Source organism: Lepisosteus platostomus, chromosome 20 (genome assembly GCF_059453375.1).
Source record: "Lepisosteus platostomus isolate fLepPlt1 chromosome 20, fLepPlt1.hap1, whole genome shotgun sequence".
Lineage (NCBI taxonomy): Eukaryota > Metazoa > Chordata > Actinopteri > Semionotiformes > Lepisosteidae > Lepisosteus > Lepisosteus platostomus.
Genome location: NC_142630.1, coordinates 16,801,764 through 16,829,703, shown reverse-complemented (window position 1 = coordinate 16,829,703; position 27,940 = coordinate 16,801,764). Strand labels below are relative to the sequence as shown.

Below are 27,940 nucleotides of genomic sequence, written 5' to 3'. Positions count from 1 at the left end.
TTCCTGTAAGCTGTTCATGTGCAGTAATCTTAAGACATGTCCAAAACTGGTTAGTTGTGCTGCCCAGGAATACGGGAGTTCTCCTGCCTTTAACAAACATTTCCAGATCTGTCATATGCAGAGTTGCCCTTAAATCTTCTTAGACTCCTTTGTCTCTGGGCTCTGCTGTCTCTGTTCCAGTAGGTTGTCTGAGGGCTGGGCGGCAGTGCCAGGCTGTGTCCTCACACAGGGCCTGCATGGCCTGCAGTTCGAGCTGGATGACACATGACTTACTCTTGTGCATCCAGTGGCATGTAGCCAGTCACAGTAGCGCTCCACAGAATCAGGCCATTGTCACGAGAAGCACAGAGAGCCACTGTGGTTTGACAGGAGCCAGCTGGAGTGCAGGAGAGGAAGGGTGTGGGGGGCGTGCTGTCGGTGTCAGATCTTCAGCAGACTAACTTCGCATGTTTTATAGGAGCAAGTGATGCAATGGAGCCTCTCTTAGACCCAGAATGAGACATGTCTGGTTTCGGGGAAGCAGCCCGGCAGACTGCTGTGCTCTGTGCTCTGCTAAAAAAACCAAAAGGCCTTTCTGACAGAAGCTCTGTTACTTTCACTGTACTTTCACCTTTTCTGACTCATTACTTCTCTGAAGAGCAGACAGCAGATGCGAGTGTTAGCAAGTGTCTCCACAACTATGATCCGCACAGGTCCGCGCAGCCGCAGGGCGGTTCTTGAAACATTTCGGAGGGGCAAACGTAAATCTGCGAGGCTGTTTTTTTCTAAAACAAGAAAAAGAAGAAATCTGCATGGGGGTTCCCTGGCTTCTGCAGCTAACGAGCTCCCCGTAATTAAGCCTGCCTGCACATGAAAGCGCTGGACTTCTGAAGGAGAGCAGTGGGAGAGAGGAACAGTATCAGAGGCACGCTGGTGAAGGTGCCCCTCTCTGAGCCGGCACCTCGAGGAAGGAGCTGTAGGACTGCTAACAACCGGCAGCTGAAAGCTCTCCAATTCAGGCAAAGCACACAGGTGAGAGGAGGGGGCAGGGAGGAGTTGGACTGATATCGCAAAGGACGGCAGCAGCCAGTTCCCTTGGGGCTGGCCCAGGATGAACACACCGCAGACACAGTCGGGCCTGTTCCGCTCCCGGGTGAAGCTCCTGGCAGGGTAGGTGTAGTCTGTTACTCTCCCAAAATATTAGACCTTGAGATGAACTCTGTACGGGTCACTCTTCTCTACCAGAACTATGTGCATAAGTAAAGACTGCACTGGATGGAGAACCACCTGCTTCCGACCCATTTCAGTCGAACGTCCTTCTGGTCACATCATGACACGAGACCAAGCGTTGTGGAAGAAGGGTGCTTATTTTCTCAGAAGAAGAGTCCTGTTCTTTTGGAGGGAAAGACAGCATCACAGAACCCAGCCAGGAGTACAGTCAGCGAGTGATCAACTAAGAGACACAGCAGTATCGGAGCTGTGAATCCTGAGCTAGAGAACCACCCATACTACTCCAGAGGAGCCCGAGCTGCAGAGTATTCTGGGGGGGCTGGACCACAGCTCGCAGTTTAAAGGCCAGGAAGACTCGAGGATGATTTAGTGTGGGATGTGACAAGAATGTGGAAAGAGAAAATAGCCTCTTTTGCTTCATGTACTGCAAAACTGCAGTCAGATGTTGAAAGATCTGATCCTGACCCTTACAATAGCATTTCTACCCAACATTTAATTTCTTTATTATAATTCTGCTAATACAAAATATAATTTGCAGCATAAGTTATGTAATACCTCCTATTCATTGTTCGGTCAGTGAAAATGTGTTAGCAGCAGTCATCTGAGCTGACGCTTTCTCTGGGATTTCACGGATTTGAACTTCAGCCTAGTGAAAGGGTCACACATAGTTGTGAGTAGGTCTAATCGTTACAAAGTGACTCCTTCTTGTGAAATTTGTAGTGTTGGTTAGTTCCAGGGTCATTTCACATTCAGGCACTTCTAAATCAAAATTTCAGTGTGGCGTTTAAAAACGTTATATAGTTCTACCACAAAGTACGTAATGTATGTAATGAGTTTTATTTTATTGAATGTGACTGCAGGATATAAAAGGCACTAAGGAATAAAAAGAAGTGTATTTTTTCCAACACATACTGGTGCAAATTTACACCCTTCAGAATCTGCAAATTCCTTCTTTTATTAAAGTTCTTTAGCACGTTATGATGAGAAACAGGCATCATTCCTTTTTTGCTGCAGTTTGGCAGGGTTTGTAAAAGAAGGGCTCCACTCTGTGTCCTGACAGTATCCAAACAGCTGTGACGTATGTATCTGCGGGACATATTTAGTAACAAGCAATACATCTTCACAAGAGCTCTGCAAACAGTCCAACACGGTTCTCTGAAATGCCTTCTGACAGCCCCTGTCTGCTTTCTTTCACGTGCAGGAGAACACCCCGATACTGATCTGCCCAGGCACTTGGTGTCTGTGCTGTTATGGAGTTAACGAAGCTTAAGCATAGGAAACAACAGAATGCTCTTGGAATGAAGACATTGTGCACTGAGGCCAAACAGAGCCTAGCAAATAAAAAGTAGCTGAAGGCAAGATCTGTCTTTATAATTTCCCCTTATCTCTTGCCTGTTTCCTGTTAAAAATGTTAGAAGCACAAACGGGCCATTTCAGCTACAAGAAGAAATGCGTTACAGACACTCTGACCGAAGTGCCGAGGCTGAATCTGGGGGTTACGTCAGCCCCTGAACTGATGTGCTCTGCCTCCCCAACGTTAAGAGGCTCGATGAGGGGAGTAGGTTAGTGGCCTGAATGAAAGTGCAGCTGTGTGATTATGTTCTCGGTGTCAGCCTCAGTGTTAACGAGCAGCACAAGAGGTCCTCTCCCGAACCCCTCAGCGTGTGGCTGCTCTTCGCTGTGAGCTGTAGCAGGGCCTGGGGCGTCGGCCCCCTGCTGTGCGCTTTGCTCGCGAGCTGTGCAGTGTGCTGTTCTGTTCATGCTTCCGGAAGATTGCCCGGGTCCGCGTCTGGGTATAGAACCGCATCCGGATTGGGTTTGAGTTGGAGGGGGAGATCGTGTTGTGGGAAGCTGCTCACTCTCCGAGGGGTTGGCATCACTCCGGCAGGGCTCTGTGAGGGCAGTGAGGTGGCAGTGGGGCTCTGGTGACACAGCACGGGGCACAGTGAGCGTGGGGAGGTGTGACCCGCAAGGAGCGAGTGTGTGGCCGAGTCCAGGCCGAGCTCTGCTCTGCGGTACCGGCGCTGACCGGCGGATCCCGTCTCCCCCTCTGCAGCAGTACTTCATCCTCCTGATCATCACGGACGGCGTGATCAGCGACATGGATGAGACGCGGCACGCCATCGTCCAGGCCGCCAAGCTGCCCATGTCCGTCATCATCGTCGGCGTGGGCAACGCAGACTTCGCCGCCATGGAGTTCCTGGACGGAGACAACCGCATCCTGCGCTCCTACACAGGGGAGGAGGCGGCCAGAGACATCGTCCAGTTTGTCCCGTTCCGAGATTTCAGAAATGTACGTGTCCCGCGCCCTGTCTGTGTCCCAGGCTTTCTCTAAAAAATCAGTGTGTAATTCCTGGGAAATATGTTATTGCTTCTAATAATCCATTATCATGTAAAAGATGCTTCAAAGAAGCTATTTGTTTATTTGCCAGGAACTGATTGACCCTTGCACCTATCTGTAGGACATTGTTCTAGGAAATCAGTATATTGCTCTAAGAAGGAACAAGTAAAGGTCTATTCTATTCTGAAAAGAGAAGAAAAATGGGTTTCCCCTCTCTCACCCCAGAAGAAGGCTCTACAGCTGTAACGTTGTGTTTCTTTTCTTCTCTTTTCTACATGGAATAAACCTTTGCCTATTCCTTTGTAGCTCCCTACTGCTGCTCTAAAGCTGCCCACTCTAGTTGGGCTCCTATGACTTAGAATTCTTGGTTCCGAAGTATAGCTGAGTATTTGAGCCACTGTATTTTAACCGTGCCTCCCTGTTTCATATGTCAACACTTCCATTCAGACAGCACAGCCATTCTCTGTTTAGACTTGTCTGGTGTAAGAATCGCCCCTGTCTGTCCAACGCGTCACCGCCATCCTTCTGTAAAACAATATCTGAGCAGCCCGCTGTGCTGGCCTGGGGCTGTCAGGGAGAGTGCGCTTGGGCTGGCGCCTGTGTGTACAGGACAGAGCCAGCCAGCGGGCGCTCAGCAGTGCAGTTATAATGGAGTCTGGTCGACAGGAGTGCATCAGGCACTTCAGGGTGGTTTGAACAACCACTTTAATTAGACCGCTAATTGCAAGGTCAGGGCAATGCTGGTACAGTAATTGGGGGATTCAGAGGCAATCAAGCATGTGCTGGCCCCATCAAGGCCAGAGATCCTCGGAGCCTGAGGTGATCCCTGAAGCCAGGAGCAGTGGAGACAGGCCTCTGTTCTTAGCCCCAGCTCAGCACAGCTGAAGCGCAGAACTGCTGAGATCCTGGAGGCAGTGGGAAGGCCAGAGCTGGGACTGCTATAGCAGTGACTTAAACCCTAAAATAATAATAATTAATAATTCCTTACTCGTATATAGTGCTTTTCTGGACACTCCACTCAAAGTGCTTTACAGGTAATGGAGATCCCCTCCACCACCACCAGTGTGCAGCCCCACCTGGATGATGCGCTGGCAGCCAGTGTGTGCCAGAACGCTCCCCACACCAGCTCTCAGTGTGGAGGAGAAGTGATGAAATCAGTTCAGAGATGGGGATTATTAGGAGGCCATGATTGGTAAGGGCCAATGGGAAATTTGGCCAGGAGGTCAGGGTAACACCCCTACTCTTCTTGAGAAACGCCCTGGGATTTTTAATGACCACAGAGAGTCAGGACCTCGGTTTTACGTCTCATCCAAAGGACAGTATAGTGTCCATGTCGCTATACTGGGGCATTAGGACCCACACAGACCGCAGGGTGAGCGCCCCCTGCTGGCCTCACTAACACCTCCTCCAGCAGCAGCCTTAGTTTTTCCCAGGAGTCTCCCATCCAGGTACTGGCCAGGCTCACACTGCTGAACTCCAGTGGTCTGCCAGCTGGGAGTTGCAGGGTGACACGGCTGCTGGCACCTCTGCACTGTTCTTAGGGAGGCTGAGGATCTCCTTGCGCTGTGCTCTTTCAGGAGCAGGTCACACTGAGGCCCTGGTGCTCCGAATCGTGGAAGCGGCCATTAAAAGGCATGCTGGGAATAGGAATATTCATGCCACTTGAGACAATGCAGAAGTTCAGTGCCAACCCAGCACTGAAATGAGGAGTGGAGCTGAGTGTTTTAGTTACAAATAAAAAGGTTGTTTTATTGTCTTTTGCCCTCTTTCCAGGCCCCGAAGGAGACCTTGGCCAAGTCGGTGCTGGCGGAGCTGCCCCAGCAGGTGGCCCAGTACTTCAAGCAGAGAAACCTGGCGCCCTGCGGCACCCAGGCTGAGTGACCCCGCGCCTCCAGGAACACGCCTGTTGCCAAAATCTTAACCCTGTTTACACAACACCAACAAAAAACTGCATGAATGTAGTTTTTACTTGGCTACCATGTCTTATTTTTAAACTGCCCTAATCCAAACACACACGTTTTAGAAGAAAACATTGAAAAACTGGAGAAAAAAACTTAAGTCCAATGACGAACACTACACAGGCCCAGACGTTCAGAGGCTTGAAAGGGAAAATGAATAAGTATTGAATGTACCTTTGTACTCAAGTTCTGTAAGATTTTTTTAAAGATTGTTTAAATGCATTTTATGTGTCCTGTGTAGTTTAGTGATGTAATCTGTGCTTTGTCAAGTTATGTTGGATATTTTATACTGTTGTTATTTTTGTTATACTCTGGTTTATCAGTCTATAAATCTTTGACACGACTGCGGCACTGGATCTGTAAGTCCTTTCTTGGTCTGCAGGGGGCGCTGGAGCACAGCAATGAGCAGAGTTGCACTGCAGACTCTGGGGGCACCTGGGGAGCTGGGGGGGGGTCATGCATTGTCTGTGCAACATGTGAGCTGGGCTGTGGACAGTCAGGCTCTGCAGATGTGTGAATTCAAAAATGCTTCCCTGCTATTCACTGGGAGAATCAAGTCTCAATAATTCTTACACTTATATAGTGCTTTACAGGTAATGGGGATCCCCTCCACCACCACCAGTGTGCAGCCCCACCTGGATGAAGCGCCGGCAGCCATAGTGCGCCAGAGCTCTCAGTGGGGAGGAGAGCAGAGTGATGAAGCCAGTTCAGAGAGAAAGATTATTAGGAGGCCATGACTAGTAAAGGCCATGGGGAAATTTGTCCAGGACACTAGGGTTGCACCCCAACTGTTTTCAAGAAAGGCCCTGGGATTTTTAATGACCACAGAGACTCAGGACCTCGAATTTACGTCTCATCCGAAGGGTGGTTCCAGCACTTGGGGAGTCCTGGTGGTCTAAGATAGGTGTAGGGTCAGAGCGTAATGGACACTGGACCAGGGGCGTGAGCTCTGTGGGGGGGGGTACACATGGCTGTGGGTCCCTGGCCCAGCTCTTGAAGTCCGTGACCTGTGTGTGTGGGGGGGGGGAGTCACGGAGGGCACAGGAACTGGGTGTGCAAGGGACTGGGGGAGGGGGGGTTGATTGGCATGTCTCGAAAGAGCTACACTGTCAGAGTCAGATCACATGTGCATGATCAGAATTCCTGCACAACAAATCACAGAAAAATTCTTCTTACCTCTTAACCACGAGCAACCACTCTATGAAGGACACCCCCATCACAGAGGTTCTGAGCACCCCTGGGCTCACCCGGACTGGCAGAGCATCCCTGTCGTGCTCTTGAGCTCTTGACACAGGCTCGCCCTCTCTCTCTCTGCAGAACTCCACCAGGGGCGGAGCACTCCACTGGACAGCAGTGCTCATGGGCACCCATTCAACAGTCCTTCACTGAAGCCTCTGCTGTATAATTTCAATTAGCAGCACATGCATACTGAAAGCTTCATCGCAATGGATCAGTATCCCAGGAGGAGATCAGCCAGTGGCAACAGCTTGGCAGAGAGCAGTCAGTCCTAAAGTTTCTCTGATGCAACTTCAATACACTGGTTTATCACAAATGCACAGCACACTGCAGTGCTTGGGGTACTTTAGGTGCAGTACTGTATCTGCTAACACAAATTTGTATAATCATTCTGCATTTACTCTGCAGTTACTGGTAGTCGTGGCCTTAATTACCCGAACCATGCACTCGGTTTTGCAAAAGGACGTTTTGCTTGGACTATTTTTTACAGTTTTCCTTTAGCTGCATTTGACCAACTGTGCTGGTCCTGCACCCAAAACAGACTCCACATACTTTGTGGATTAAAAAAAAAAGCTGGCAACATACATTACAAATTTGTTTTTATTCGTTTTTTCCAGGTGTCGACCTCACACTCATAAAGCTGACAGGGGTTGTTTGTACACACGGAACTGTTCATACAAAAGAAAACAAAACTCCCAGCACACAAAAGTGCAGCTTTAGAGAAAAAAAAAGGGTCTTAACATCTTTCATCCTCCTCAGCTCATGTTGTATTCCTTAGTTTAAGAGGTGGCTTTTATAAGAGCTCAACGTCTTCCTCTTGCTTGAGTCCTCAGTGAACTTAAATGTCCCTTCAGTCACATTATCTCTGCAAAATGTGAAAATCCTCTGTTGGCGCTGGGGTGCCATAGGTTAAACTGCATGGAATGTAACACATGGGATGTTAGACACAGTGGGGGTGATGCGTCAGCATGGCTCACAGCAACAGCAGCAGCAAACAGGACAGCGACAGCAGCACAGGCAATGCGCCCTGGGCTCAGGGGGTCTCGAGGTGGTGCTTTGAATGCAACACTGAGGAAAGGATGTTCCCCGCCGCGCACACGGTACCTTCGCTGTCGCTGCTGGACTCGGAGTCGCTGCTGCCCGAGTACGCGCCCAGGCCGGGCAGGATGCCAACGCACACCGCGGCGGCGGGCCGGTGCACCACGGCCCCCCTGCCGCCACCGCCGCCGCCGCCGCCGGCCTCCCTCGCCGCCCGCTCCCCGCGCTGCTTCTCTGGAGGACAGAACGAGAGAACAGCCGCGAGGGGCAGTCAGGCTTCCCGCAGCCGTTATCAACGAGCTCATGTGTGCCTCGGGCATGCATCGCCAAGGCACTTCATCCTGGACCAGCATAAACAGAACACGCTTCCCAGTTCATCCCGCTGCACCACTGCGATCACCTGCTCGTTAACTGTCCAATCAGTCAATTAATGAATATAGTAAGACCTATGCAGGGAATTGGTTTTAAGGGCCAATATCTGATCGATCTCCAGTTTTCACTGACTAAACCACAGACTTTACTACTACAAATACCGCTAATTTAGTTTTTATATTTATTTTGTGTTTACTCAAAATTACAGTACATAAGTACCCACTTACATGGCTGTGTGTTTTATTGAGACAGTTCAGGTGAAGCTACAGCAGTGTCTCACCTGGGATTCGAACCTACAGCCTTTCAGTTACTCATACTACTCCTGTAAAACCTGCAGGCCTGTTTTTGGGCTCCAGAGCCACAACTTCCCTCAGTGCAAAGCACAGGACCTTGTTTGACTTTGCGGGTTCCTCAATGCCTAATGAGCCACTGTGTTAACGACCTATTCCACAATTAAGGTCAGTACTGTCACCAATATGAACTGGAGGACCTGGCAGCTGTGAAGTTCTCAAGTCTTCCTGTATGACTGAAGTAAACCCTGATCTCCTTTAATGGTGCTCCTGACTGGTGTTCTTGACAAACTGTCCCTCAGAGGCCCCCCCAGCACAGACACAGGCTCTTTCCCGCTTCCAACAAAGAAGGATTAATAGATACGAGTGTTACAGCAACTGCAGACGCCCGGTTTCTCCCAGCTCCCACCTGCAGAAGGCGCTGGGTGGTCAGTGATCACTGATGAATTACAAAAATCTTAATAACATACTGAGCTTAAAATATCTAAATATTTGCCTCAATTGGGTGCTTAGATTCACTGGAGTGCTCAACTCCAGTTTTTCTCATTCCACGTGTGAAATAAAGCCCAAAGACTCTGGCTTTGATCATTTTCCAAGGTTTTTAAAGGAAATCCCTCCTATTCATGGGCCAGGAAATCATGCTTGACCCTTTCCTGGAGCACGGCGATAATGTGTGAAGAGCTCAGCCCTGCTCAGTGCTGTGCAGACAGCGGGTGCTGTGTGTTGGGCCAGGCAGAGCCTGAGTGACAGAGCTGAGCCCACCTGTCACTCACCTGTCACTCACAGGGGCCGCGAGGGGGCCGGGCTGACTGCTACTAATTACACACTTCAGACTCGCACATTTTAAAATGCTGCACTGATTAAAAGGTTCTCGGAAATCACAGTGAATTGTTCCTAAGGGCTTGAACTCTTCACTTATCTTAATTTAAAATGCATTTTTTAGACAGCTCTTTAAAACTCTTCCAAAGCAAAAAAAACTTCTTAAATAAGACATAACTAATATTAAAATATAGAAAGATGCTCTACATACAAGCGAGAAGGCAGTGCTTCATGAACAGACCGAGGAAGAGGTCTTCACACCTGACAGCAGCTTCACTTCAAGAACTGTGTTAACTGGCAGCCTGGGAACATTATCCTGCTACAGTCTACACTGAAGTATTTAGCACCTGCCTCACTCTTCTGTGGATTGTGAAGAATGGCATGGCAACCAGGACGCAGTCGCGCTGTTGATTTCGAACACCGAATGAGCTCAGTGTGCCCAGCTGGTCTCTCGTGGATAGCCCCCTCAGGTCAGCTGGGCGCTATCACCCACCTCACACCAAGCCAAGCCCGTCCCACACCGAGCCACACCCAAAGACCCATCACCTGGCTCACTGCTCAGCTCCTCCGTCTCCAGCCTCTGTTTCTTCGCAGTGTCTGAGGGGTCGGAGCTGAAAGGCACAGAGCAGACACAGGGTCGAGATCGGAAACAATGGCCCGATTCCTAATTTACACCTTTAATCTTTCAAAGCACTGCTCATCCACGGTTCTGAAAACAAATGGCATTCAAGCAGCTCCGTTTCTGAAAGAAGACAAGTGTCAAGTCACTGAAATTATAACATCATGGAATCTAAGCTCCTTGAGGTGGACTAGAGGATATTTAACTTAAATTAGCATATTTAAACACCAAATATACAACAAAACACGGTAATACAGCAATACTCAATGCAAACGAGAGCATGGGAAACAAGCTGGCTGCATGGAGGACAGGAAGAGCAGCGACAGGCAGTGGGCAGAATCTGACTCATAACAGAGGGGGGGGTTGTGGGTTCAAGTCCCAGGTGGGGCAAAGCTGCTGTGCCCTTGAGCAAGGGGTTTCACTCGGGCTACTTCAGTAGAATCCCCAGCTGTGTGAAAGGGTGTACACATCAGTCTCGTTGGATAAAAGCACTGGCTAAATAAATGATTAATGTTAAGATGACGAAGGAATACATGCAATCTTTATAGCTCAAACATTCTCAATCAATGTTACTTTGTCTGCCTGTAAAGCTGTTAATAGAAACAGACTTAACCAGCTGCCCATAAGACATGATCAGTACACTTTGTATTTGCAAACAGTGGCTCAAGGGACTTTACAGACTCGCAGAGCGAGTGGCGGCTTCCGGCCGGAGCGATCGTACCTTCGCCTCTTGACTGCGCCCGCCAGCAGCCGGGCCTGTGAGAAGGAGCTCTTACTGTCAGCTGGCTTGGACACGGCTTTCTTCTCGTCCTTCCTGCTCTCAGAGTCTGCTGGCAGCTTCGCCAGAGCACTGTGAGCCACTGGGTTAAGGACAGAATTCAAAAGGGCAAAAAAACAGAATGAACACACTTCACTGCAAACACACACACACACACACACACACACACACACACACACAAACCAGGCGCGCGGGAGCCTCACTGCAGACACGCACACACACACACACACACACACACCAGTCACGCGAGCGCCTCAATGCAAATACACACACCAGGCGCACAAGCATCACTGAAACACACAACCACGAGGAGCAGGAGCCTCATTGCAACACACATACCAGGCATGCGAGCGCCTCACTGCAGACACACACACACCAGGCGCTCGGGAGCCTCACTGGACACACACACACCAGGCGCTCGGGAGCCTCACTGGACACACACACACCAGGCGCTCGGGAGCCTCACTGCAGACACACGCACACCAGGCGCTCGGGAGCCTCACTGCAGACACACGCACACCAGGCGCTCGGGAGCCTCACTGGACACACACACGCACACCAGGCGCTCGGGAGCCTCACTGCAGACACACACACACACACACACACACACACACACACACACACACACACACACACACACACCTGGGCACGCGGGAGCCTCACTTCAAACACACACACCAGGCGTGCAAGCCTCACAGCAAACACGACTGCAAGTGCCCTGAGCCGGACTGAAGCAGGTGAGACACTCTTCCAGTGGCCGTTTCTATAGACGCTAGCATCACAGGCACTGCTGACCCACAGAGCTGGAAAAACAACTCCCACAGAACAAAACCCACTCCTGTAATGGAAAACGGAAAACACGAAGTACTGCAACATGCATGGCTGCATGACATAAAAGAAGAGCAGATCAACACACATTTCTATACAGAAGGATTGAACATAGGCTGAACAATTCAGAGACATCTTTTGTTTCAATGTGAGCAGGCGAAAATGACTAATCTTGGTTCATGTTAAACTCAGTGTACAACACTGTGAGAAATTACTGCCTGGGGATACAAAAGGAAGAAAAAGCAATTCATTTCATACACTCCTGACACCTTTTAATAACTGTGACAGCCATTGTAAAGCTGCAGAGAGTAAACGCTCCCCACACTTAGGGAGCTGTCCCTCCTCTTTCACCGGGTTCATGACTAATTCACTCACAAAAGGCTGCGGAGCTACACAAAGCACCTCATTATTGTCTCTTTTTTGTCTTTTAATTAAATGGAACACTCCGCCATCGTTAATAACCGCGGAGCCCCTTACGGATATATTATTTAGTGAAGGACAACGTCAGTTACTTCAGGAGCTGTCACTGAACAGGCAGGCAAGGCTCCTACATCCTAACCACACTCTGAATGAAAAAACCAATGCTGAACATTTCCAAGCATGGCTGAAAACCATAAACGTGCGCAATCTCACTCACATGACTTCCTTTAGTCAGACTCATTCAAGACAACATTTCTCTCCCAGGAAGTCCAGGTGGACGCCCTGCAACAAGCCGGCTCTCCGCCCGAGCAGCACCAGGCTACTGCAGCCCGAAACCACAGGGATACAGCGCACAGCTCAGTCTGGGGACAGGCTGCTGGGCCTGAAACCACAGGGATACAGGGGGGTGCAGGGATACAGGGATACAGCGCACAGCTCAGTCCGGGGTCAGGCTGCTGGGCCTGAAACCACAGGGATACAGGGATACAGGGGGGTGCAGGGATACAGGGATACAGCGCACAGCTCTGTCCGGGGACAGGCTGCTGGGCCTGAAACCACAGGGATACAGGGATACAGGGATACAGGGATACAGCGCACAGCTCAGTCCGGGGTCAGGCTGCTGGGCCTGAAACCACAGGGATACAGGGGGGTGCAGGGATACAGGGATACAGCGCACAGCTCTGTCCGGGGTCAGGCTGCTGGGCCTGAAACCACAGGGATACAGGGGGGTGCAGGGATACAGGGATACAGCGCACAGCTCTGTCCGGGGACAGGTCGCTGGGAGGAACAGGCACAGGACAGACAGTTGTAAAAAATGCTTCCAAAAACAACTTTAAACCTAGAATATCACCATTGACTTTGTTGCCCGGTGTGGACTATAATGCAAAAATAACTGGACTTTCTCAAATACGATCCAAAGGGATCTTCAATTTCATGATGATAAAGGTAGAGATAACACTCTCTGAAATAAAACAAGCTCACAGCCCTCGTGTTTATTTGTAGAATAAATTGCATGAGGCGCTCTAGATGGTGTCGTCACGCGGATGACAATAACGTGTGCGTTCACGGCTCAATTAGTTCCCATAGCAACTGCCAGGACTGTGGGGTTCAAAGGCAGCTCGGCGCCAGGCTGTCAGGCGCAGAGCCTGCACCCTGGACAAGCTCTGAAAAAGCAAAAATTTTCTTGTGTAATTTCAGCCGGGCAGAAGAGAGAGTGAGAGAGAAATAAAGAGGCTACTAACAGGAGTAGGAAGGTCCCTAATCACATCTCCATCTTCTGGAGGAACACTTTCGCCGCCCTTGTGGACTAGGATGGGACCTCAAGAGGAGGATATTTAATCTAAAAAAACAAAAAAAACTACAGAATAATTTTAAACGGGGCCCACAACTTTTGGAAAATCATGTGCTTCCAGAGGAAAAAATACTATATATAGTGAATGTAAGATGTGAGATTTGGGAGAGGTAGTCTGCTCACTCACATTGTTACCATCACCAGTTTGAACCCCACTCAGCAGCCCTACAGGGGGGTCCGGGGAGCCCCCAGCCCGTCAGAAAGGATATTCTGTACTCCTTCAGCTCCTTCATGTCCTCCTCTCTGCGCTGCCTCTCCAGCAGCAGCTGTTGCCTGGAAACCTCGTCCAGGAAATGAGTCTCATCCTCATCCAGGCCCTTGACCATGTTTTCTGAATGGAGACATCATGGCGGGTGTCACCGTCGCTCCGGGTTTGCTCTCTCCACCACCCCCACCCCACCACACTCTCTTTTCTCCTCCCTGCAATCACCGCCCTCAGGGGACACCCATTAATCCCCGGCCCTACACTGGGGAAGAGCCGGAGAGAAAGCAAAGCACATTTCCCACACTGCCCTGGGGCGGACGCCCTCGCTCCCGCGCGCCACGACTCCCGGCGAGGGGTCGGGGAGCTCGCCTGGTGCTGAGACAGGAAGGCAGCGGGAGGCTGGCCCCAGCCTGTCAGCCAGGGACAGTGACTCAGTGTGGTTAATGAGCTCTCGCCAACAAACAGTCATAATTCACAAGAACAACAGGTGCTGGGGGGCCGACAGCCCTGGCTGACAGGGTGCTGCTTACAGCACCCATCTGTCAGCATGGGATTACGTGACAGCTCAGCCTTCTCCAAGCGAATCTGATGAAAATCTGCAGCTCTGAGAGGATCACCAAATTGTTTTTTAACTGCACCCACTATATGAGAAAGTGAAGAACGGAACAGGAGCCAGATTTCACTCTCCATTTGTACTGCCATTTGTTCAAGCAGCAGATCACACTTCAGATTTACTGCTTCTTTCCCTTCCCACTATATGCTAGATCTCCGTCCGTTTCTCTGGCTCTGTTGTGTATGCTGCAGGTGTGCAGGAGCTTCCTCTAGCCCAGTGGTTCTCAAACCATGGCACACGTACCACAAGTTGTACGCCATATGACCCTGGATCTTTGTTGTGTGCACTGAAAAATCGGGACGGGTTTTCATATTTTCAATTTGAATACATGTCGAATACACAGCCCACGTACTACGATACAGCGCGCGCTAATACCTGAGTGGACACAGAGCTACAATGTGATTCTATACCACTCTATAGGAATGTGTGCTACGAACGAAAGCAGCCAATTGTATTCAAAAAATGTGATCTCCAGCAAATAGGGAGGTAGGAGAATGTGCGTGATTTTGGAACACCGCCAATCTTGTTAGCTCAGGATAACATAGGAATGCGTGCTACGAACGGAAGTGACCAATTGTATCTAAAAAAACGTATCGCCTGCAAATGGGGAGGTAGGAGAATGTGTGATTTTGGAACAATGCCAATGTTATAAGCACAGTAATGAATAGAAATGTGTGCTACAAACGCTGGCAATTGTGTGATAAAAAGGAAAGCGTGAAAGATAACAGAAAAATATTGAAGAACTGTTCTAGGTTAATATGAGAAAAATACACCGAGTGACTCTGTGTTTCGCTCCCATGCGCATGAAATAAAAACTTCTTTTAACTTCTGAGGCGAACTCCTGAAACGGAAACGGGGAAAATTGCAAGCTTTCGGATTGCTAAAACGGGTAAGCCCCACACTATTTTTGAAGAACCTTATTTACCGTTGACAAAGGAGCTGACAAGTATAACTGCTAAACAGCTCGACCTGCTGCCCCCTCTGAAAGACACAGTCACTCATAGAATTATTGAAATGGCAGATGATATCAAAAGTACGCTGATAGAGCACGTTAAGATGAGCAGATGCTCTTCACTGCAATTAGACGAGTCTATAGATGCCTTTGATTTGGCCAATTTGCTCGTTTACATTAGATAAGAGGTTGAGGGTATGTCCCATGAGGACTTTCTGTTCTATAAGCCGCTACCAACAGGAACTACAGGAGAGCACATATTTCAGCTTCTGGATGAATTTACCGAAGAGAATGGCATCGACTAGATAAAATGCGTTGGAGTTTGTAGACGGTGCTAGAGCAATGACAAGTCGACACAGCGGTGTAGTTGCACGAATTAGAGAGGTTGCTCCACAAATTAATGTACGCATTACAACATCCACCGTCAAGAAAATGCCTGACGATTTAAAATCTGTTAGACTCTGTTGTGAATTGTATCGAGGCTCGAAAAATGAATTCACATCTGCTTTGCTCAACTAAACAGGCTCACCCCTCTCATTGAAATAGTGCTTTTTTATTATTTTTAATTGTTGTTGTTTCTGTTTTTTTTTTCTGTAAAGCGCTTTGAGAAGCCACCTTTAAAGGCACTGTATCAAATAAAGTTTATTATAATATTTATTATATGTGTGAGTGTGTGCGCATGCTCTCATGTTGGTCATTGAGATTTTCTGGGCTTCCTATGAGATGATGACTTGCAGGTGGTACTTGGATGCTTTGGTTTGTTCAGGATTGGTACATGGTCCAAAAAGTTTGAGAACCACTGCTCTTGCCATTTCTGCACCCATTCATCTGTAGAGCAGACAAGCATCCAGCAGGGGTGCTACTACGCCCCTGGGGCTTTGAAAGCACCCCGTGGAGAAAGAAGACAAGCAGGTTCCGCTAACACATTCATTGCAAACCCATTCATTCAAATGAGGCTTTAATGACAATGTTTCCCATGGGGTAAGAGAGAGGCGATGCATGAACAAAGCATGCACTGGAAATGGAAATGACGCCAGATGCCTACTTCATGACTGACTGGAGAGCTGCACATCTAAAATTTCTGGTTGACCAATTAATTGGTAAATTTGTGTTTGTGAACTGGATAACACACAGGTTATTTCTTGGGCTGTGTCTGTTAGCAGTGCTGGCATGACATTCAGGACAGAGGCCGCTTACTGAATTTGAACTGCTCCTCGTACTCCTCCTGCTTCTTTTCCTTCTGCTCCTGCAGCCGTTCGTACAGCGACCGCGGGTCGTACTCCTCCTCCGGGCACTCTGCAGGACGGACACACAAGCACACAGCCGCAGGCCTGAAAACTCACGGGCTCATTCGGAAACTCCCCTCTGTGCCTGAAATGTCTCCAGTAGCCTTGATCCTGACATTTCGAAGCGGCAAGATGTGCTTGTAATTTTCTTCCACTTACCAATTAAACCACATGGCTTTGAGGTCTGATTCACAGCTGGTAAAATATCTCTAGAACAGCGAGACCAGATTCAGGCTTTACTGAGAGGTGTCAGCATTTCAGGATATAACTGGAAGCATTTAAGCAGAAAGCCTTTAGGTAAATATTGCATGAGCACTTCACAATAGACCCCAGGAAAAGAAAACAGATACAGAAGGTCTAAAAACACAGAGGTTCCTCAGTAGTCGTGAAGGAGCTGCTGTTACAGCCAGCCAATCCCACAACTAGAAACGCTGCTTTTATCATTCAAAATAAACGCCACACTCGTCGGAGCACAGAGACACAGAGATCCTCGGTCATCGCCAGAGCTCAGTCAAGAATCAAATTACTTTTATTATTCAGGCTCTGCTGAAACGCCGCACCTGGGCCTCTCCCCTCTCAGAAACACAAAACAGGCAGGAGGGGGGAGAGTCAGCTGCAGGACAGTGCTGCAGAAACCGCAGCAGTGCGTCCTCTGCCTCCCATGCGCCAGAAAACAGCGAGACAGAGGACCAGAGCTCAGCACCTCTCATCCCACCCCTCTCTCCTGGAGACAGAGCTTGCCCTGCGCCCATTCTCCAGCACGGAATGTTCTCCTTCCGAGAAACACACGCTTCCCTCCCACTGACAAGCCAGCAAGAGTTTCACACCTCACTCGCTTCTAGGGGGTCGCACGACTGGGTCGGCTTTCGGCCCGGCCCGGCGCCGCACTCGTCAGGCACGGAGCTCCTCGGTCACGGCCCGAGCTCGGTCAAGAAGCGACACCCGGAGAAAACTCCAGGTGTCCATCTCCATCTTGCCGAACGGGAGAGGAAACAAACAAAAAAAAAACACGGAACCTGCTTTGGCTCCCAGGGAAAGGGGAATCGTGGACAAATAAAAGTTTCTGTGAGTGGGGTGAAAGCGTGCGCGCGCGGTGGAGCGAGGGGCTCCGTCTCGCAGCCCTCTGCCCCAGCGCCGCGGTCGGGCCTCCTCTACAGCGCGGCGAGCAGCGGCACCCGGCGCTCAGAGCAGAGTGGCGATCAGCGCCCGCCCAGCCCAGGAGGCAGGAGCCCGGCCCGAGCGCTTGCTCCCTGTTCGCTGGTCACCTCGTTAAAGCGTTTCTGTGTGTTCTAGCCAGCATCCATGTCACCCTGCAGCTCACAACTGGCAGCCCACTGGAGCCCAGCACTGTGAGCCTGGTCAGTACCTGGATGGGAGACCTCCTGGGAAAAACTAAGGTTGCTGCTGGAAGAGGTGTTAGTGGGGCCAGCAGGGGGCGCTCACCCTGCGGTCTGTGTGGGTCCTAATGCCCCAGTGCAGTGACGGGGACACTATACTGTAAAAAGATTCCATCCTTCAGATGAGATGTAAAACTGAGGTCCTGACTCTGTGGTCATTAAAAATCCCAGGGCGTTTCTCGAGAAGAGCAGGGGTGTTACCCCGGTGCCCTGGCCAAATTTTCCCCTGGCCTTTACCAGTCATGGCCTCCTAATAATCCCCATCTCTGAACTGGCTTCATAGCCATAGCTCCCCAACTCAATACTGTCAATAACCCCTCATTTGTATTTCTGTTGAACATCTATTTATTCTGGTCTTCTAAGCTGCAGAGTACTGAACTGGATTTCTGCTCTGCCTCTCACTGAAAGCCCCAGAAGTCACAGCTTTTAACAGTCAGAACAGCTGCCCTATCTCAAGAACCCAGGACAAATATGCAGATGTCCTGGGCTGGCTTTCTCATGTTTCCTTGAAACCATTTCAAACCTACACAAATCTGCTGGACTGAGTACAAAAGGGAATGACTTAGAACATAAAAAATGGAAACTAGAAGTTTAAATTTAAAGACTAAGAAGAAAAGAATGATCTATTGAGCAAATTTTAAATGACCGCCTTCTACTGAGTTTTCATCACCATCTACCCAAACCAAAATCAACCACAATTGGCTAATTATGTCTCCAAAACTCTCAATTATCAATCACACAATCACCAGTTGCAAAGCTGGCAGGGAGAAGGCAGAAACGATGGGCGATTAGACATCTGGCCTGCAGCTCTTCATGCCGAGATGAAAATGTGAACAGTCCGAGAGCAGAGACACTAAGCTGGCCCTCAGGCTGCAGGCTTGTCACACTGTGGGGCTGCAGGCCCAGGGCAGGGTTCGAGAGCACAGGAGGTCACACTCTGTCAGGGTTTCCTAGCCATGTCAGAATCCCCACGAAAGGAAAATGAACTTTGATGATCACAGCATGATTCAGTGCTTAGCAAGCCAAATGCAGAGAAAGCACCAAGCTGTGGACATTAACCGGAACTCCTTAGAGTTGGAGAATGTTTAATCTGTGGGCTTTCAAATGAAGTTGCTGAGACAACCTGAAATATAATCAGGCGATGAGTGTACCTTCTCAAACCTGCAATTCTGTCATCAGAAATTTGCTCCTTTGTTCCCACGGTTAACTACATCACTAGTGTACATGTCATTAAGGAGGTGAATCACTTGAACCAGCATGCTTACTGTGTGGAATTACTACCAGGGATGAAACCCTGGACCTGCAAACAGCAGAGCAGCTGCCAGCGCTGCAGTAGAGGCAGGAGAGAGAGAGTGGCTCTGCACCAGCCCCGGTTGACCCCACCATACCCCGCCAGGCTGCAGACAGCACCCCTTCCTCCCTCAGTAACACCGCATCTATCAGATCCATTATTAAGGAGTTGTGCACAAGGCAGGTCATGCACTAACACACAACACATAAAATAAAAACAAAAGCAGGGCTTGAAATCTTTCCCCTTTAAAGAATCCTCTCAGTAGTGCCGTTTCTGAAGGTCTCCTTTAAAATATCCAACACCAGCAGGTGCCCCTCAGAGCAGGAACATCTTACTAATGTGTGGTAACTGAGAGAGAATATCTGTTGCCATTAGATCTGGCTCCAAACCGTACTCTTTTTCCCAAGTCACACCCAGTGATGTGTCATTCATTACCAGTATGAATTAATTACAGGATATTTTCATCACATTTGCATTGGGGTTGAATAGGCTTGAAAGTGATGTTCGTTTTAGGTCACATGTGGCAGCTGCTGCAGTTAACTGTATTAGCAATTGTGCGTTTGCAAATTAATTTCATAATGGTGAAGCTGCGGGATATATTTTTAAGTATATTGGGTATTAAGTAATTTATTAAGCATACAATAAAGTTTAAAACGAGCTCTGACGTAAATACACAAGACATCGGCAGCATGAAAATATAGCACATCAGGTCATTTATTAGAATTAGAGAACATTAGAGAGCAAAAAGCACTTCACCTCCTGTAGGAACTGCCGCAGATTTTTTTTTCCGTTCTGAGAAAGGACTTTAAAGGAGAAAATATACTCAGAAAACCTTTTTAAAGGGAAGTGTGTGTGTGGGGGGGCGGGGGCGGGGGGGCTATCTAAAATCTAAAATATAAGAAAAATCTAAAATATAAGAAATATCTTCTCTTAGAAAATGAAGATCAGCAAGCAGAACTGGCAGCATTACGCAGAGACAGTGCAAGAACAGAGACCAGTCCTGCCTGGGGGCCTAGTCAGGCCACTGCAGTCAAGGCCCGTCCCATATCACAGACAGCAAATCAATTAACTAATAGCGCTTTTTCTGGACACTCCACTCAGAGCTCTATAATTTTGTTATCAAGAAACGCCCTGGGATTTTTAATGACCACAGAGAGTCAGGACCTCGGTTTTACGTCTCATCTGAAGGACAGCGCCTGTTTACAGTGTAGTGTCCCCGTCACTATACTGGGGCATTAGGACCCACATGAGCCGCAGGGTGAGCGCCCCCTGCTGGCCCCACTAACACCTCTTCCAGCAGCAACCTTAGTTTTTCCCAGGAGTCTCCCATCCAGGTACTGGCCAGGCTCACACTGCTGAGCTCCAGTGGGCTGCCAGTTGGGAGCTGTAAGGTGATAGCTGCTGGCCACAGGAACGGCACTGGGACTATCCTTGAGGGAGAGCAGGTCTGCATTCCTTAATGGGACAAGTTCATTTTATTTCTAGCTGAAAGACTTCCAGAGCTTGCAGCCGCGGGGCTCTTGCAGTCACACACACAGGCCGCTCACTCTGCTCACCTGAGCCCGAATGGGTCTCTCTGGCTTTGGTGAGCTTGTGAGGCCCCAGCACAGGCAGCTGGATCCACAGAGGCCAGACAGCGGAGACTTATTTCAAACAGGCGCATGGCGTCTCGCTGAGATAATTGACTGCTATTCTGTTCTGCTTTTTACTCCTTCAGAAATGTGTTCTAATTCATCATGGCGTGAGTTTCATTTTTTCAACAGGTAACAACAATGGATTACTGTTCAGCAGAAGTAGTTTTCTTACTGCATTCCCTGCCTTTGTTAAAAAAAGCAAAGCCACAGTGTACAGATGCAGCCTCTTGCTCAAAGACTGACGGCAAGAGAAATTCCTATGTCACCCGAGATGCAGCAATAAGTAAAACACTGGGTTGTTTTTTATTAAATAGGGTTAAATAGAGGTAGGGGTGTTACTTTTGGTAATTTTGGTCCTGGCCAAATTACCAATCATGGCCTCCTAATAATAATTCCCATCTTGAATTGGCTTCATTACTCTGCTCTCCTCCCTCCTGAGAGCTGATGTGTGGGGAGCGTTCTGGCGCACTATGGCTGCTGTCGCATCATCCAGGTGGGGCTGCACACTGGTGGGGGTGAAGAGGAGTCCCCATTACCTGTAAAGCTCTTTGAGTGGAGTGTCCAGAAAAGCACTATTTAAGTGTAAGTAATTATTATTATTATTATTATTATTATTAGAATTATGATTACATCTGTCACTTGAATATGAAAGGGACGATACTATAATATTTATCTATATTATCACAACATCGGTCTATGATATACATGTTTATCATTATCATGTTTATCACTATGTTTTCCCTGGAGTATTGTAATACTCCACTGTACTAACACTGCCTTCATTGATTAACTCAATTTGCCACCACTTAACAAGGTGACAGAGGGGGTTTTCACACAGCCCTGTGCAGATCATTGTGATCGTTAGCCGTGTATAAATTAAAGTATAGCCCCCTACCACCCCAGTTCTACGAGAAAATATCACCCTGATCCTTTCTCAGTGCTTAGCACTCAAATGCCAAGAGGTGCCACACTGCCTCCTGCTGTACAAAGTCCTGTACTGCACCTCTTGCTCTCTTCACTATGCTGTCCTGTGAAATTGGTCACACGAGCAGAAAATGATATATGAACAGGTATATGAATGCTTCTAAGGAAATGAAACACCCATATGATCCCACATCGTTGCTATTATGTCAAAGGAAGGTACAATCCCTTGAACTGAACAAATGAACGGCCATGAGACTATTCCATCCCATTTTCTCAACACGTTTCTCTCAGGAAAAATACAGCCTCATGTCAATAAGTGCTCCAATACTGTCCATTAGAGTGTGGTGGTAAGACTGCTCCACTGCACTGGCTCTCAGTCCCACAGTGTCTCCAGAGCCATTAACTGTACATTCTGCACATTTTTACATGGTAGGAATTTTCCCAAAGCAATGCACATTTCCACCCACTAACCAGCTGTGTATTTAACTGGGACTGTGCACAGGAAGGACGTGGCTCAATGGGACACCAGCAGAGTCAGTGTTTTACTCAGGAAAAAGACTCAGCTGTTCATGTTCACACCTCACTTAAATCTTCCAGACAATGTGAGGAAGCAATTAAAAAGCCAAACAAAATGCTATGATATTTTGTTTAATTATCCTGGAATTTAAAGAAAATATTGCTGGTCTAAAATCAGTCCACAGAAGAGCAACCAGAAACATTCTGGGGGGTTAAGGGAATGTCCTGTTCTGACAGGCTGAAAGAATTGAACCTTTTTAGTCTTGAACAGAGAAGACTCCAAGGGGACTTGATACAAGTCTTCAAAATCCTGAAAGGCACTAACAAAATCAGCCCAGCGCCCTTCTTCAGAATGAACAGCGAGGCACACAGAGGAAACTACTTGGAAGAGCTTTTAAACCAAGAACAGCAGGCACGTCTTTGTCCAAAGGGCTGCGGGAGTGGGGAACAGCCCAGCCACAGTGCCGAAGTCGATCTCCTGGCTTCTTTCAAGAAATGGTTGGATAAGATCCGGGAATCAATTAACCACTAACGACCAACCAGGCTAGATGAGCCTCAGCCTTCCAGAGCCGTGGCTACGATCCCAGTGATGAGAGTCAGCACACATACTGCTCCACTGTCAATGCACCTTAGACCAGGGCCCCCAGTCACTCTCACTGCAGCACTGGGGACCCCTGTCTTAGTCAGACACTACACAAGACTAAGAGCCCAGAGCCCAAGAGCCCAGAGCCCAGAGCCCAGAGCCCAGAGCCCAGAGCCCAGAGCCCAGAGCCCAGAGCCCAGAGCCCAGAGCCCAGAGCCCAGAGCCCAGAGCCCAGAGCCCAAAAAACAGCACATTGTAGGTTTGTTTTTATATAGATTAAGCAAAAAAAAGAAAATCGCAAGGGAAAATGTTTTACCTTCTGGATCGTCGGGTTTCCGGACTTTCTCCCATTCCTCTTGCCGCCTCTTCCGCTGCTCGTCCAGCTCCGCCTCCGAGACGAACTTGCGGCCGATAAAGAGGTTCTGGTCCCCAGCCTCCGCCATTCTGACGCCGCTGTGCACAGACAGGCAGTCTCCCGTGAGGCCTGTCCGCAGCCCCAGACTCACGGAAAACTGCGGGGCCATGATGTCATCACAAAGGCCTGAAAGCACTGGAAAGCACTGAACCTGTGCACTGCAGTAAGATCTCACAATAACAACACTTATGACTGAGCTCAAATCAAAGCCAACATTCACGAACCACTTGTCTATCACTATCGGAACTAAAAACTATAGTATACTTGTGCACCATTATTTAGACACATTGACATGATGTGTGATCATCCCACTCTCTAGAACAGGGGTGTCTAATCGTGCTCCTGCAGTCCAGCTGACCTGCATGTTTCCATTCCAGGACAACTCTACACTAATATTGCTCGCGACCAGCTGTTAGATGCTGGTATATTAAAGATATCAACAAATCCTGCAGGAGCACCAACCCCCCAGGACAAGGGCGGGTCGCTTCCATACAGAGCTGGATAATCAGACCTACAGGCACGTACTAGATCTTCAGAAGCTGAGATACAGCTCTCAGTAGTAGCAGCAGAAGCACGCTGTCAAAAGAGAAGGAAGGAGACTTTACTGGAGTGATCTCGATCAGCTGGTCCAGGCCAATTCAAGGAGTCATCCGTCCAGCAGAGAGCTTGGGGGAATCTGTCAGGCAGGGAGAAGGGAGGTCAGGTTACACGTCTGTGCAAAACCGTGTCAAACACCAACAACACACAGCCCGGCTGGACCCAGATTTCCTCTGCCTCTCTCGGCGAATTCACTCTGCAGGAAAACCACATTAGCTCAAAGTTACAGCAATGTGATGAGCACGCATTAAGGAAACCTGACCTTTGAGAATGAATCATTCTGATGTCAAATCTGAACAGGCCAAGGCGTGCGATTTCTTTCTGCTTGTTTTGCTTTGTTCCGACGTTTTTGTTGACGAGAAACGCGTCTCTCCAGCCTCCGTTCGCCTCCCCCGGTGGCCGACGGCCCTGCAGCTCTGCCGAGCGGCGAGGACTCCCGGAGCTACGTATCCCCCCAAACCACACCCTGGGGTGCCCTTGCTTGAATCACTACTTATTACCACACAGAAAATAAACACATTCAGGTCTCCTGTGACATCCTGAAGCAGCTAATACGACGTTCTTTAAAAAGTAGCATATCGTGTGCACAATACTATTTGTTTTTTTTTATTTAGTGCTCTAGGTTCTATAGTTCCTCCAGCAAACAAACAGAAGGAGAGATGCGAAGGAGATTTTAGATATTCAGACTATTTTAAACTTGACGACGTAAACGTAATCACCCGAAATTACACGGCATGAGCTCGTTCGAGGATGATCTCATTCAAGGTTCAACGTCTCCCTCTGCTGGTAGGTCACGGAAACAAAATAAACAAAACCACGCCACATTTTTTACAAAACAAAAAAGGACCGAGAAATCCCTTCACGATTCTGTCCCGGTTATGCAATAGCTTTACATAAGATGCGATGAGGTAATTTTCTAACATTTCAACTATATTTTTCCCCCAAAATACAAAACAAAGCTCTAAAAATAGCTTACTGAAAATGTTAATTACACATTATCCTGTCAAAAAGTTAAATAACCGAATATTACTACCATTCGTAACAGCTGTAAACTCAATTTAGACGCACGCAAAAATGCCGCTTTCACAGATGCCACCCGTTTCCATAGAAGCCGCAAAACAGATCTAAAGGACGGAGCGAAAATCTGGCAGATGACAATTAATGCAGGCAAGTTCGGCGTGTAAAATCGCAAATCACAACTATCAAAAGGCTAACACCGAGCTTGAAGAGGCTACATAAGACAAAGACTTTGCTGCTTATGTAGGAATACATTTCATCATTCAGGTATGGTGGACAAGCAACAAGAAAGCAAAAGACTGTCAGGATATAAAGTTAAGAAATGTGTAGAATCCAAGTCGAGGGAGTTTATATAAAAACTGCTCAGTGTAGTAAGATGTGTAAAATACTGCATACAATTTTGGTCACCAACATACAAAAAATATTGCTGCGTGGATCAAAGGAAAGATCCATACTGACCCTTTCAGCTTGTTCAAGGGTACCTTGGACTAGAAGGGTACCTGATACACAATCCTCAAAATCGCCAACAAGGACCACCTAGAGACACCAGTGGGAATTACACTGATGCGCGAATAAAGACAGGAGGCAGTACTTTACAAACAGGGATGTGGGGGTGTGTAACAGGATGCCCAAGCATGTTGTTGAAATTAGTTTCTTTCAAGAAATGGCAGGTGAGATCTTTGGATCGGTGAGCTTTTGGGAATAAAATTATCTATACAGGCCGAACATCACTTTTCTTAAAGCGTGTTGCCAAGGGGTCGGCTGTTTTTTGCTCCAACAGTAAGTGATCGTCTTGCTTGTTTAAGATTTGTTTCTGTACCTGGTTTCAAAAATATCCCGTTTCAACTTGATCATTTCTCATACCTTCACCATACAGAATTTCACACTGTCTCCCCTCAATCAAAAGAAGGTCTAAAACAAGGGCTAAGGTTCAAAACCCCAGCTCCAGTCCTTGGTTTAGTCAGCTTTGGAGATGAAAGTCCAGGTCTTTGCTGCAGCTAATCACAATCATCCATCTCATTTCCCAGAGGGGCCCGTGTCTTCTGAGTTTAGTGTCAGTGACACAGTTGTTCTAATTATTGAGCTGGCTGTATGATTGTAATGCATGTAACCAGGCTCTCAGGCGATTCATAATTAATTGCACCTTTAAGAAAGTGAATGTCTTTGTAATCAACTTGAAAAGACTTTTAAAATCCTGTATCTAGAAAATAATTAGGCTAATTGTTTTAATCAACTACTCAGGTTGAAACAAAAACCAGGAAACACAAGGCCCTCCATGAGTGATATGGGACCTCCCCATCAATGTCACCTTTAGCATCAGGGTTAATTAGGTAATTAAGGAGCAATCCAATAATTTAACATTAGTTTTAAAGTCACTTAATGACAACAAGGTCCTGGTTGGTTTTCATTCCAGCCCACCTTCATTAGATCACTGAACTCTTACTTGATATAAGAATTTGCATCATTGGAATATTTTAATTTTCTTTCTAGTCACAAGTTTGGGATTTTATTTCACTTACAATAACAAGAGTTAAAGCACCAACATGTTTAGCTTTAGAGCTGGGAACAAACAGTTCTTACTATTCTTATTAAGTCAATGAAGGGTTTGACTGTATAACTGAAGACTCAGCTGCAACAAATCCCAGCAGGTGTGCGGGTCACCAGGACTGGGAGCTCCTACTTCAGCACCTAAAGTGCTGGAAGACACTGTTAAACTGCTCCAATTAGGTCAATAATGAGCTGATTCGGGTCATTAAAAGCCCAGCTGGAGTGAAAGCCTGCAGACGCACCAGTCCTCGAGATGCCTGATCTGACACAAGGAGAAGCCTAGATGTGTAAAGAAAACTGCTCTTTTCTTGGGGCCACAGTGTGATGTTGACAGACTATCTCTGGAGCTCTGGATTCCACTGGGATCTGACTGGAGCTCTGGATTCCACTGGGATCTGACTGGAGCTCCAGATTCTTGAAGCCAACTTGGCAACTGCTGGTATTGTGTCTGGAGAATGAAGAGTTTGCCCTCTGAAACGCTGATGTTATAGATTGAGGGGATCAACCTGGGCACCTGGATTCCAGGGCTGCCACCCGTCCAGAACTCCAGTGCTGCACAGCTCCCTGATTGACCCTGGAGCTGCAGGTCACCCGATTGCTCAGGATTAGCTGGAGCAAAGCATCCCGATGGCCTGGAATCCAGCAGCCTCACTGTATATCCCAGAAGCCAAACTCCTGTGCACGGCGCGATGCTGTTTACTTGGATATATTTCTAAACAAACAAGTAGCGATATTACGGTTGAAATGAGTCGGTATAATTACAGGTACCCAGGTTCACAACAGTAACACCCTTCCAAGTCAGCACAAATCGGAAAAATTATTCTCAAATATAAAAATATCCCTTATGATAATTGCTATAGTGTGAAATCGATTTGAAGAATTTACGTACACTTACATAAATTGTTTTTTCACCGTTTTCACAAACATCACGAATCCCTTCCAAGACATGTACAATTTGCAGCTTTTAAATACCCGAAGCGGATGCTGGGAAAAACGGGAAGTTTTATTCCCGTAGGAATTTGCATGAGCACAAACTTTAAAATGTCCGTAATGACTAAGACACTTCACAGTGTTTTTAAAATATATACTCAGTATTCTGAGGAGACAGACAACAAGCGCGGTTAACAACAATGAGAAACAAATATTGCGGGGTCTTTCCACAGTTATCCCACATTACAGCATGACTCGGGGGACAGGACTCCCTGCAACGTGTAATCTAACAGGACAACGTAACCACCCTGATCTGCTGAGAACACTCGATTGCCACAGGATGATCGATTTTTTTTAAAATGCTCCTTTAGAACAAGATAAAATCCTTAACACGTAAAAAATAAAACATATTACCTATTCCGGCAAGTCTGGTGTCACACCAAACACACACCGTCCTTCTCCTCACGCGAACCTGTTAGTTCCTGGCGATTTAGTTTCCTTTTTTTTTTTGGACTCTATTGAATCCTGGGATTTGTAGTTTGTTTTCTCAGATGTTTTTCCGTGATGTTCTGGACGTTACTCGGAAAAATAGATTTTTTTTTTAACAACAGAGCTCAAAATTTTACGTCATCTGCTTCACTGGAGATTTACCTGTTTATTCCTTCGTTGTTGCTGTTTTTTACACCAATGACGTCTACTCGGACGCCTTAATATCGTAATGAGTACGATATAAAATACTGAATCAAGTACACAAACAGATTTACCTCCCGTCC

At 47.8% G+C, this 27,940-nt stretch overlaps 2 protein-coding genes across 4 annotated transcripts in view; one reads left to right on the top strand and one right to left on the bottom strand.

Moving 5' to 3' along the window:
* Positions 1 to 5,851, top strand: part of cpne2 (copine II) — a 39,909-nt gene extending 34,058 nt beyond the window's left edge. For all 3 annotated transcript variants that reach the window (XM_088613849.1, XM_088613847.1, XM_088613846.1), the window contains exons 15-16: positions 3,266 to 3,502; positions 5,324 to 5,851. In XM_088613849.1, the coding sequence (XP_088469975.1) occupies positions 3,266 to 3,502; positions 5,324 to 5,431 (345 nt within the window). In that variant the 3' untranslated portion in view covers positions 5,432 to 5,851. The remainder of the gene's footprint in view (positions 1 to 3,265; positions 3,503 to 5,323) is intronic.
* Positions 5,852 to 7,326: 1,475 nt separating this feature from the next.
* Positions 7,327 to 27,687, bottom strand: psme3ip1 (proteasome activator subunit 3 interacting protein 1). The gene is made up of 9 exons (XM_088613850.1): positions 27,582 to 27,687; positions 23,681 to 23,751; positions 22,977 to 23,113; positions 16,227 to 16,325; positions 13,469 to 13,590; positions 10,604 to 10,734; positions 9,810 to 9,874; positions 7,849 to 8,016; positions 7,327 to 7,609 (listed from the first exon to the last, which is right to left on the bottom strand). The coding sequence occupies exons 3-9, from the start codon at positions 23,101 to 23,103 to the stop codon at positions 7,599 to 7,601; spliced, it is 723 nt and encodes a 240-aa protein (XP_088469976.1). The 5' UTR covers positions 23,104 to 23,113; positions 23,681 to 23,751; positions 27,582 to 27,687; the 3' UTR covers positions 7,327 to 7,598.
* Positions 27,688 to 27,940: the final 253 nt, after the last annotated feature.

Coding starts and splice junctions, on each gene's coding strand:
- psme3ip1 (XM_088613850.1), bottom strand. CDS start 23,103: ATGGCGGAGGCTGGGGACCAGAACCTCTTTATCGGCCGCAAGTTCGTC. Junction 10,735..13,468: donor AGGAGCTGAAGGAGTACAGA/ATATCCTTTCTG, acceptor CCAGTGGCTCAC/AGTGCTCTGGCGAAGCTGCC. Junction 8,017..9,809: donor GGAGCTGAGCAGTGAGCCAG/GTGATGGGTCTT, acceptor TCTGTCCTCCAG/AGAAGCAGCGCGGGGAGCGG.